Source organism: Sminthopsis crassicaudata, chromosome 1 (assembly GCF_048593235.1).
Source record: "Sminthopsis crassicaudata isolate SCR6 chromosome 1, ASM4859323v1, whole genome shotgun sequence".
In the NCBI taxonomy this organism is placed as follows: Eukaryota; Metazoa; Chordata; class Mammalia; order Dasyuromorphia; family Dasyuridae; genus Sminthopsis; species Sminthopsis crassicaudata.
The window spans coordinates 267,902,230-267,915,230 of record NC_133617.1 but is presented as its reverse complement, the minus strand read 5'-3'; the positions used below and the strand labels follow the sequence as shown (position 1 = coordinate 267,915,230).

The following is a 13,001-nucleotide window of genomic DNA, read 5'->3' as shown; positions in this document are numbered from 1 at the left end:
AAAATATGATTACTTCCCAAGTTTTTTAAAAATCAATTTTATATTAAAAAAAAGTTAACTTAGGGAAATAAATATTAAACATTAGTTTCAATGTAACACAAGTTCACATTTTTATCATACATTTAGAGCTGGGGGGAACTCCAACAAAACAAAATGTCATAAGCAAACTTGTCCAACTCCTTGATTTTATAGGTTCAGAAACTGATGACTAGGGAGTGTCCAAAGTCTCATGGGTAATAGCTCTTCTGGATAGTTAGCCAGTACTCTTTCCATGCTGCCATACTGCCTACAATATTCTATGGTCTCTTGGGAAATTATAGCTGCCATTGCCAAATCACACAACCAGAAAGAGCAAGAATTTTTTTTTTTTTTTTTTAAATAGAAGATCAGACTCACTGCCACAGTCAGTGGCTTAATCACAACCATCAGTAGATTCTGTAAACAGAGTAATCACAAACCAAAGTCACAGCCTCAACCTGAATCTCCTGATTCCTATTCATGATGTTAGTAGTTTTTAGTCACACACATGTGCAGTAATCACTAATAAGAGCAAATTTTATTCTATATGAAAGGATGGTGACACTAGATGATACTTACCAGGTCCATCATTTTAAGTCCCTCCAACAGTTTACAATTCCTATTCTTCAGCCTATGGGCTTCATCAATGACTACACAGCGCCATGGAATGTTCCGCAGCTCAGGACAATCAGTTAAGATCATCTCAAATGTAGTAATGATGGCATGAAACTTGTATGACCCCTTTATAACTCGACCCTGTTAATGAGAGTATTTATTTAATACAGTAACTTGCAGTTTAATAAAACAGATTAAATACGATGTTTTAAGAATAAGCAGCCCCCACTTAGAAACAGGTTATGTTGCAAAAATTCATTGTCTGCAACATGTAACTCACTTCCCTACACGGAACAAAACTATGCATTTCCCCAACTCAATCACAAAAACGAATTTGTTTCATAATGTATTTGAAACAAAGAACTATACTAACATTGTGCCTAACAATATTTCTAGGAGAAAAATCCATTCAAAGTACACATTTCAGATGCTACTAATATATCTCTCCTTCCCTCCTAGTTACTATATAGTTTCCTCCAGCTCCAAGTCACCAGAGATGATTCCTGTGGTGAAGGGTCAAGGACAAAGGTTTCAAAGGACATGGTCAGAAATCAAGACTTTAGTAGCTTAAGAGCAAGGATTCCTTTTAGTCCAAACAAATACTCTATCAATTCTTTCCTTTGCTTCTTCATATTTAAAGATTAGCCTATATGCTTTCTTTTCACTGTCAACCTCTGAGATCCCTTCCAATTCTAAGATTATATTGGAGAGGAGTCAAGATGGTAAAATATAGGCAGCAACTCAGATGAACTCTCCCAACATTCCCCTCCAAATAATGTTAAAATAACTCCTTAAATAAAATTTTAAAGTGTCAGAACAAGCCAAAGGTCAGCGTGAATCATTTTCCCAAGCATAGACAAGTTAGGGGGTTAGCAGGACAAGTCTGTGACATTGGGGTTGGAGCCAGTTCAAAGTGCAAGCCTTGGAGGTGGCCACTATAGAAGCTGTAGCAACAGCTCTGGGAACTCTCCACCCTAAGACAGTATAAGAGAGTTGGCCAATTGGTCAGAAAAAGATTATCAGGGACTCTTTGCTAACACTGAGAGCAGATGTTGCTGACTGGCAACTCTATTACCCACACACAGATCTAGGTTGAAGTTCCAAGAAGGGAGTGCTTACAGTCAATTACAAGGGAACAGAGGCCCTGGATTGAGTTGTAGAGAGGAGCATTAATAATTGCGGCATTGGGAGACCGGGTCTCATTTCAACGGCCAGGAGTATTTATGGCTACAGGGGAACAGGGGCCTTTCCTGGATAAACACCAAAGTGTAAACCATGAGAAAATTGAACACACCTCTCCCTGGAACACAACTCCTTGAAAAGCACTGAAAACTTGCAGACCCCCAGAACTAGCTCTGAAGACAGCAGCACAAGAAAGCCTGAACAAGAACAAGAACAAAAACAAGAAAGCCTTGGGATAATGCTTCCCCACCCCAAGATCAGAGCCTTACTTTAGCTTAAAATTCTAAGTCAATGAAATAGGTTGGAAAAAATAGCAAACAACAAAAATAATTTTACCATAAAAAAACTACTCATGAAAGGAAGATCAAGACATAATCTCAGAAGACAACACTGTGGAGAGGAAAGCTGCAACCAGAAATTCAAAGAAAAAGGCTAATTAGACCCACAGCCAACAAGAATTCCTGGAAGAATTTAAAAAAGAAAAAGAAATGAATGCTAGAGGGAAAAAGAAATGAAAGTGGTGTAAGAAAATGATGAAAAGAGAATTATAAAAGAGGCATAAAAATGAAGAAAATAACACCTTAAAAAACAGAATTGATCTAATGATAAAATGAAGTACACAAATTCAGTGAAGAAATAAACTTCTTAAAAAAGCAAAACAGCAGCTAGATGACACAGTGGATAGAGCACCAGCCCTGAAGTTAGGAGGGCCTGAGTTCAAATCTGATCTCAGACACCTAACACTTCCTAGCTGTGTGACCCTGGGCAAGTCACTAAACACCAATTGTGCCAGCAAAAATAAATAAATAAATAATAGGCCAAATGGGGAAAAGGAGACACAAAAATTTACTGAAGAACTGAAAAGAATGGAATTGGTCAAATGGAAAAAAGAAGTTCAAAAGATCACTGGAGAAAATAAGTTCTTAAACCTTACAACTGGGCTAGAAACTAATGATTCCATGAGACATCAAGAAACAATAAAATTAAGTTAAAACAATGAAAAAAGAAGAGGAAAAAGATGTGAACTATTTTACCAGAAAAACAAATGATCTGGAAACTAGACTGAAGAGAGAGAATTTAAGAATTATCAGACCACTAAAATTCACAATCACTAGATATCAAATTAAAAGAAATTGTCAAGGAAAACTGCCCCAACATTTTATATCAGAGAGTAAAATACAAATGAAAAAATCCACCGAATCTATGAACACCTCCTGAAAGAGATTCCCAAATGAAAATCCCCAGGTATATCATAGCCAAAAATCAGAGCACTTATGTCAAAAAGCAAGCATTTCAAGCAGTCAGAAATGATTTAAATATTTTGGAGCTGCAGTCCAGATCACACAAGATGTAGCAGCTTCTATATTAAAGGAGCAGAGGGCTTGAAATCTGATATTTCAGAAGGCAAAGTAGCTGTGATTATAATGAAGAATAACCTACCCAACAAAATGGAATATCATCTTTTTTTATATTTTGTTATATATTTTATATTTAATGAAATAAAGGATTTTCAAGTATTCCTGATGAAAACACAAGAGCTAAATAGAAAATTTGACATTCAAACATGTTTCAAAAGAAGAATAAAAAGGAAAACATGAAAAAGTAATCCTAAGAGATGAACTGTATTATTATTAGGGCAGTTAGTAGGTATCCACATTTACAAAGTATTTGAGTATGAATTGATTATGTTGGGATGATCTAAAAGAAAAAAGTGAAGAAATGAGAAAGAAGAATGTCTGAGAAATGGGGAAAGGAAGAGGTAGAATGGGAAAAACCTTTTAATATAAAAGGTGTGCAAGGAATAATTTTTATAATGGAGGGAGAAAAGGATAGTAATGGTGGTAGTATATTTGTATTGTGTATATATATGTATAGATATATACACGTATATAAATACACATATACATACTCACACACTCAACTTAGTATAAACATTTATTTTACCTGATAGAGAAATAGAAAGGAAAAGATGGTAGGAGATATGTAGTGGGGGGAGGGGGGAAAGGAGGAGATGATAAAGGGATAAAGGTGGATTAAGGGAGGCAGTGGACAAAAACAGACAGACTTTGGAAAAGAAAAAAGAGGAAGCAGCTTAAACAGAAGAAAATAGGTTGAAGGTAAATACATAGAAATCAAGACTGTAAATATGAATGGGAGGAGCTCACCCATAAAATGGAAGCAGATAGCTGAATGGATTAGAAATCAGAATGCATCAAAATACAAGAGACACACAGGAAAAAGAAAGACATATAGAGAGTCAAAATAAACAATTGGAACAGAATCTAAGACATATAGAGAGTCAAAATAAACAACTGGAACAGAATCTATTATGTTTCAGCTGAAGTTAAGAAAGGCAGGGGTGGCACTCACTATCTCAAACAAAGCAAAGGCCATTAATAGACTTAATTAAAAGGGATAAACAGGAAAATTATATTTTGCTAAAAGATACCATATCTTTTATGGTGTCAGGGGCAGCTAGGTGGAGCAGTGGATAGAGCACCTGTTCTGAAGTCAGGAGGACCTGAGTTGAAATCTGGCCTGAGACACTTAACACTTTCTAGCTGTGTGACCCTGGGCAAGTCACTTAACCCCAATTGCCTCAGGAAAAAAAAAATTCCATAGACACTGAAGTAATATTTTCACAGAAAGTTTATCTGATATAGGCCTCATTTCTCAAATATACAGGTAACTGAGTCAATTTTATAACTCATTTCCCAATTGATAAATGATCAAAGGATACAAACAATTTTCAGAGTAAGAAATCAAAAAATAGTTATATCAAAAAAAAAAAGTGGTCTAATTCCCTAATGATTGGAAATGGAAATCAAGAGATCTCTGAGGTACCACTTCACATCTATCACAAATGGCAAATGCTAGAGGAAATAAAGAAAAATAAATGCATCAATATATTGTTGGTTTAATTGTAAATTGATTCAGCCATTCTGGAGAACAATTTGCAACTATACCCAAAGGGCTATGAAATTGTATAAACCCTGTGACCCAGAAATACTAGGTCTGTACTTCAAAAGGAAAAAGACTCATGAGTACAAAAATATTTACAGAAGCTTTTTGTGATGGTGAAGAATTGGAAATTGAAAGGATGCTCATCAATTGAGGAATAGTTGAACAAGATGTGGCATGTGAACATATGATTGTGATGGAGACCTATTATGCTGTAAGAAATGATGAGGGAAGTGGTTTCTAGGAAAAACCCAACAACATGACAAGTCCTATAAGAACTGAGACAAAAGGATGAGAGAAGAACCAGAAGATCATTTGGCACAATAACAGCACTACCATAATGATGATCAATTGTAAAAGATTTGGCTACTCTAATCAATCAATACAATGATCAAAGATAATTCCAATGTGCTTGCGGAAAAAAAAAAAAAAAAAAAAGCCTTGGTCACACACAGAGCTTATTCTTAATTTGGACTCAAAACCGTTTCCTCTGTCTCCAAATTCAGGTCTCTTTCCACTCTATCATGCATTCAATATTAAATTTATGTACACAAAAGAATAAATTAAAATTTAGCTACAATGAAAAAGAAAAACAATATTTCATAGAAAGGATAGCAGAACATTGGAGTGGCACAGGAATAATAAGAGTTTGTCTTTCCTTGCTCTCTTTGTTACCACATCTTGCCTCAGCAAATAACTAAAGACTTCCCTAAAAATCAAGATAGAGAGTCAACACACTGAGAAATGGGTGAAGTTGGTAAGATTTAGATAGCAGTTTGTAGAATGAATAGGAGATGAAAAAAAACAGGGAAGTAATTTTTTTTTTTTTTTTTGGCTTCCTCATATCCAGGGATGAGCTTTTTGCTATAAACCTTTGAGAGGCTTTCAATTCTAAGATGCTATGTTGTTTTATTGCTGAACAAAAAAGTTATGATCTCACACAGACTTTTTTGAAGAACAAAAAGATTCTTATCTTTGGACTACCTAGCTCTCCCCTTACATAATTTCTTTTTCATTTGGACTAAGTGTGGAAACATAAAGCCATATGAAGGCAATAGGATCATCGATTTAGATCTATAAGAAACCTCATAGATCACTTAGTACAACGCCTGGCTAAAAAGGAGGAAATCAAGACCCAGTAAAGTTTTATCACCTGCCCAAGAACACACAGTTAGTTGTTATCAAATTCAAGTAGCTGTGGTAAAGATATGGGGCTGTTTATGGTGTGTGTGTATACATATATATTTTAGTCTGGCATTGTCATTTCACTAGTATGAGGAATTCACAGTATGGAAATTTCATTGAAAGAAAGAGACAGATCAGAAATTCATCTGTAACAGTATTAGAAAGTTGCTCAAGATACTGAAAGACTTACAGCCAAAATATACAGAGGAACAATCTGAATTAGATTGCTACTTATTCCAAGGCTAGTCACCTAGCTACTATACAAATACCCCTCCCTCCCTCCACATCTGTTTAGTAGATTCATATCAATCTGGCACTATACCAAACTGTTGAGCTAAAGATTGCCTATTGCGCTAACTTTTTGAGCTGTTTCTGATTTAAAAAAAAAAAAAAAAAAAAAATCAAACAGTTAGATTTTCTACTTTAGGCTGGATTTTTATACAATAAGAAAGTTTGTACAGTAATGGATGTAATAAGTTATATTTTTACATAATTCATTTCTAGGTTCTTTTAAAAGAATTTTTTCTGCAGCTACTTCCAAATAAGTTCTAATTTAAAACTACATTTATAATCCATTAATCTCCTTCCTTTTTACATACAATGTCTTGCTATCAATACCCTGCCAATTCATAGTATTAAGTATACATCCTTTGGGAAAGGGATTCAACACTACATATAATTTTGTGGGATTTGCACATCTTAATATCTTTCACTTCAAGTAATAAATTATCATCTTTCCATTCCCAATTAAGATTTTTTCCATTTAGTGCTCCCTTAGGCATGCAAAACAAAAGTAATCACTGTAATAAGATATATTTACTACTTAGTGGCCAGCTTTACTAAGAACAATTCTCTGATAATCAAGGTAAAAATACACTAAAATGGGAAGAAGAAAGGAGGGGAGTAAAAAAGCATAAGAGGGAAAGAAAAGAAGGGGAGAGGAAAAAAAATGAGGAGAAAAGAAGGAATAGAAGGGGAAAAAAGGAGGGCTCTAAGTTGGAAGGGACTGTCTAATCCAATCTATCCTGAAACACAAATCCCTTCTACAACAAACCAGATAAGTGATAAATCCTCAAGCTTTTGCTGAAAGACTTCCAGTGAAAAGAAACCCATTTCTTCCAACCTTAACCCATTCCCCTTTGATGCAGTTATAATAGTGATAAAGTTTTTCCTCAAATTGAGCCTAAATTCCTCTTTAAAATCAACACACATAGTTCTAAATTCTGCCCTCTGGGGAGGAAAAGAGCAGATCTAATCACTTCTCTTCTACTGATTAATTTTTTTTTTTTTCAAATACTTAAAGACAATAACCATGCTATTTGACTTTACTAGAAATTTTTCTCTTGTCCCTACTCTACTTTCCTTTAAGTGGCCTCATATGACAATTACAAGAAGCTATCATCATTGTCATCTTCCTCTGAATTATTTCCAGCACATTAACTTCTTTCCTAAAATTTTCCTGTGCTCCAGATGTGGTCCCAAGAATATAAAATCTGACACCACTTCTTTCTCCTCCCTCTATTTGGCAGAAAGTGATGAGACTTGTCAAGATCTTATATTTTTAATGTTAAGTTTCAAGACATTCTCTACTTTCATTCTCATCAAGAGTCTTCTTAATTCCTTTTCACTTTCAGCCATCAGAGGAAAGGATCCATAGAAACCATGCAGCCCAATTCCTTCATTTAGGCCTATGATCACAAAGTTACTAAGTGTAAGAAGTAGAATTTGAACTCAAGTCCTCTGATTCCTGCACCATGGCTCTTTCCACTGTACCATACTGCCTCCCCAGTCTAATGTTCCAGCCTGTTCACATATTTTTGAATGTTAGCACATTAGCAATGCCTTCCAACTTTGTGTTATCTACAAATTTGGTAACTGTGCCAGGAAGGTTATAATTTAAGTCACAAATAAAAATGTTAACAGTACAAAGCAAAGAATGGATCACTTAGTTCCTCCACTAGAGAATGCCTTCCAAACTGACCAGGAAGAAAGGATGAAGAAGAGAGAAAAGAAGAAAAGAAAGTATTATAAACAAAGATGTGGAAGGGACTTCAGAGGTCACCTGATTGAAAAGTCTCATTTTACAGAGAAGAAAACAAGCCCAGAGAGGTGAAAAAATCATCTCAGCCTCTGAACCCAGATTTTCTGAAGCTGATTTTTCTAGGAAGAGGTAAAGAAGTAGAGGGGGAGGGAAGAAGAAAGAGGAAAAAAGAAGAAAAGGGGAAAGGTAGGGAGAATTTTTTGGTCCATAATTTATTGATATATAGATTTTTTTAGTTATTAAATTCAATTTTACTGCAATTCCCTCTAAGAAGGGAGAAATAAGGCTGTGCTTCTATGACAGGGAAATATAGTAAAATAACTAAACTGTGTAAGCAATTTAAAGCAAATTCCTCAATCCAACAGACTCTCTATTGTCCCAAATGAGTAAGTCCAAAGCTTAATTCTTGAGAGTGAGCATGAGGAAAGAAGACATACAACTTTACCTGTGGATCTTTGAAGTACATTTCATACAACTGAATGGTCCGGCGACTAGCTTGACTCCCATGGTACACAACCACATTCAACTCCGTCCAGGTACGGAATTCTCTTTCCCAGTTGGGGATTGTGGACAATGGGGCAATTACTAGGAAAGGGCCATGTATTCCTTTCAAATATATCTCATAGAGAAATGTAATGGACTGGATAGTTTTTCCCAAACCCATCTCATCTGCTAAAATGCAGTTTCTCCTGGGAAAACAAAACAAACAAACAAACAAAAATTAATTAATAGGTACACATACTTTTCAAAAAACACAAATGACTATAATGTTAAATATATGACTACATGGCCATAGGCTAACACATAATTATAATTGAGTTTCAACCAGAAAAATATCCAAGAAATAAAACAATCTATTAATAACACATTAGTATATGTACTTCTGAATATTAGGCATTGGTTTTCCATTTCATTTCTAACATAAATAATCTTGTTTTTAAAAGATTGTATGAAATAGAAATTCTTTTAAATAAGACACAGGTGTAATTAGAGAGAGAGAAAGGAAAAAAAAAAAAAAAAAGAAACCTCTACTTACGTGTTGTACCAATTGAAAAGTAACCAGTTTACTCCCTCCAACTGGTATTCCCTGAGTTTGTTATTGTTTTTATACTCCCTGGAACTTTCTGATTTCTTCCAATCATCGGCAGGAGGTCGCTCCTAATTTAAACATACCAAATCCCATTAGTGGTTTCTCAAATACCATACTACTCTGCTACAAAATCCTGTTTTGAGTCAATTCTTACCACACGTTCTGTTTCTGGTTCCCGGGACATCAGTCTCTCAAATTCTTCAATTTTAGCTTGGTCTATGTCCTGCTTTAGCTCCCAAGTGCTGTCTTCATATGGAAGTGAACACCACTTCACCAGATAATGAGTCACAGGCTTTGTGATTAATAGTTTAAATAAGTCAGAATTAGATTAAAATTTTTAATATGGAAAAAAAGCTTTACAATCTACATATGCTACTATTCTAGAAAAACTATGATAATCAATTTTGGGAAAAGTAGTTAAAATATTTCAAAATGCTTTCTCACATCAAAAAGAACCAAGCCTCATCCTCTATGACAGTAGTGATACTAGATTGAAACTAAATGTCATATTAAGTATTTTGTTTTATATTCATTTCAGTCTTTATTTAGTTCAGTTATTTACAAAAGAAATTATGTAAAAAAAAATTCATGCTATTAAGTCTAATAATTATTTTGTTCTCTGCCTAAACAGAAAATGTTTGATCACATCAAGACTATAAGCCTAGTTTCCCCACTGACACTTTGACATAATCTTGTCTATACAGATGCTACATATACCTTCACAAATATTCTCTTTTCCCTTTTAGAAAAGTCACAAGCAGACATTCAAATGATAATTTCACCTTAATGCTAAAGTGTCTATATTATATTATGCAAATGTGGAAAAGACCCATAAATTCTTGGTTTGGGGAGAAAGATGTAGTAGTTGTTGGGGTACTGATATAGTAGGAAAAGTGTTAGATCAGAAGTTAGATGACTTGAGTTCCAATCTGTGCTCCGCTACTTAATGAATACTTATACGAACCTGTAATAAATTACTTAACCTCTAGATCTCAGTTTGTTTATCTGTAAAATGAACAAGTTGGACTACATGAATTATAAAGCCCCTTTGAGTTCTAAGTCTATACTTCGATGAGTCTATGAATTTCCTTCAAAAAGAAACCATTCTTAACTTGGTAGATTAAGCTACAGCTTTACATCAAAAGCTGAAATAATTTTCTCAGGGTCACATATCTAGTATCATAGTCAGGGTAGGTTTTCCTAACACCAAACCCAACATCACCTACCACATCACACTGTTTGTACATGTGTTTTATTGATCATTCAATTACACAACCTTTTAATAAAACATAGATTTTAGTTTATCAAGACAGCTGATTTTAACCCCCCCCATACACACACACACACACACACACACACACACACACACACACATGAGAGGATAAGAGTATAGGAAGAGAAAAGGAAGGGAAGAAAAGGAGAATGGGGGGCAGAGGGAGAAGTCAAGTAAGGAGGGAAAGGAATGAAAAAAGGAATATAGGGAAGGAAAGGGAAAGGAAGGGAAAGCAAAAGATGCTAAGGTAAAGAAGGAGCACAAGAGAAATGGAAAATAGGAGAGGGAGAAAGGAGAGAAAAAGATGGAAGGGAAGGAAGGATACTAAAAAAAAGAATACAAAGGGACAGGAAAAGTGAAGAATAGAGGAGGAGGGAAGGCGGGGAATGAAAAGATAGAAGAGACAAGAGGAAAAGAAAAAGAGAAGAAGATAAGGGGTTAAGAAGATAGCAAGGGGATGAATCTGAAGAAAGGGGAAGATATATTAAAAAAAAAAAAAGATAGAGAGAAAGAAAAGAGAAAAGAGTGAGAATTATCATTTTAGAGCTGGAAGGGACCTTAGAATCTACTTTAGTTTTCTTACTTTACAGACAAAGAAACTAAAACTTAGTATGGTTAAGTAACTTGGATATGGTGATAGGCAATAATGGCTACAATTAAGATTTGAATTTGGCTTCTGAATTAAAGTTCAGAACACTTTTGCAATAGTGTTACACTGTGTTTCTAGAGGAAAGTGGGCTTACAGGCTCTGTTCCCCCTCCCCTTTTGAAAATTCTATCACTTTATATATCTTTAAAGATATAGATATTAAAGTCACTTGAATTCAAGTCCAAGCTTTGCCACTTGATCATTCATTACTTGTACAACCTTGGGTAACAGAATTTTCAAATAACTGAGTATTTCTAGTTTTGACTTCTACAAGAAATGAAGCAAATCATTAAGTATAAGTTATTCATCTATGGAATTTCCTTCCTCTTTCCCCCAAGAAAAAAACTATGATTTGATGATCTTCACGTTGTTGTAGAAACTCTCAAACTTCTGAACATGATAGCAAGCCATTCCAGGTATTTGGTAATATAGCCCATGAGACTTCTAACTTGATATTTTCCTAGTTTCTCCATCTTTGTACAAGTATTCAGAAACCATCTTAGTGCACTTAAGAAAAACTAGAAAAGATTACCACAATAACTTTCAATGATTAAGGATGATGCTGGTAGTTGCCATCTGACCCAAAGCTTTTGATATGAAATCCAAGCAAAATAAAGAAGTAAAAAGAGACTATTGCTGGTACATTCCAATGCACAAAAGAGCAAAAGACCAGCATGTATTTATTGATCTTTTCCTTACTAAAAAAATCTTTATAGTTAGAGAAGAGTTCTGCAAAAGTAAACACATAGTAAGATGGCTATTTATAGAAATCAGTTTCCCGTATTATCCACTGTGGACCAAAATTGCATTTGGTTGATGAATTAAGGGTCACTAATACCAACTGTCATTAAAACCTGGTGAGGTTGAGCAGCAGTACTAAGAATTACTGTGAAAAAACACTCTGTAAACCTTTAATTACTATTGAAATGGGAATTATTATTGTTAACATTATCATTAAAGATGAACAATCAGATGATCAAAATGAAGTTAACCTAATATATATGTTAATGAATCTTACCTAGTTCTTTTTCAATGAACATATTCAGCAGTTTGGTTTAGAGAAGAATTATTTTATAAACAACTCAAATTAAATGGTTTATAAAGTAACATATAACCAGGGCATGTGTGTGTATGTATGTGTGTATAGTTGGAGCTACATTTAGGTTGTAAGTTGTTATTAGAATTCACCATACCAGAAATGAAGAAACAAACATTAAACTCAGGTTAAGTGTGTTAAAAATAGCTCCTATATATATGACACATAGTTTTATAAAGCATTTGCCTTAGAACAATACTGTCAATGCTACAAATATTATTATCTCCACTTTACAGATGAAGAATCTAAAGCTCTGAGGTGTTAAGTGACTTGCTTACATAACTAATCACATTATACACACACACACACACACACACACACACACACACACACACACATATATATAATTCAATTATATAACTAACAAGTATTAGAGATAGCATTCAAATCTCCGGGTACTAAAGTCCAATTCTTTTTCCACTACAATATATTGCTTATCATGATCTGCTCTTTCTTTCTCTCAACAATTTATTTAATACTGTAAGTAGAATAATAATTCATTACTCTTGGAGAAGTCTGAAATTTCTTTGAAATTTCTTTGTACTATATTTAGTACACAAACATGTTGTCAAAATTTTATTTTAAACAACCAACATACAAACTCAGCTAAAAATTAGGCCCAGTTATTTTTTTTTTTCTTTTACCTCTCCATTATCATCTGTGCTTCGTGCAAAATCCAGTATCCGATCAACTTCTACATAATCTGGATTAAAAAGTTCATCTTCGATCTATAAAAATAACAACAAAATTCACTTTATTTTCAATATCATACTCTTCACAGGCAATAATATTTTGGGTCATGGCAAAACAAAATTTATATTTGGCAAACTTCAATATGTTAATTGAAAAGCTACAATTCAGCAAGATCATTCCCCGTGAGGAAATCAGACTT

At 34.2% G+C, this 13,001-nt stretch overlaps 1 protein-coding gene across 11 annotated transcripts in view; it reads right to left on the bottom strand.

The window, feature by feature from the left end:
* CHD7 (chromodomain helicase DNA binding protein 7) overlaps positions 1 to 13,001 on the bottom strand; it is a 224,135-nt gene that overhangs the window by 46,391 nt on the left and 164,743 nt on the right. For all 11 annotated transcript variants that reach the window (XM_074278743.1, XM_074278751.1, XM_074278753.1 and 8 more), the window contains 5 exons: positions 12,754 to 12,837; positions 9,247 to 9,384; positions 9,039 to 9,160; positions 8,448 to 8,691; positions 598 to 774 (listed from right to left, as the gene is read on the bottom strand). In XM_074278743.1, coding sequence (XP_074134844.1) covers positions 598 to 774; positions 8,448 to 8,691; positions 9,039 to 9,160; positions 9,247 to 9,384; positions 12,754 to 12,837 — 765 coding nt within the window. The remainder of the gene's footprint in view (positions 1 to 597; positions 775 to 8,447; positions 8,692 to 9,038; positions 9,161 to 9,246; positions 9,385 to 12,753; positions 12,838 to 13,001) is intronic.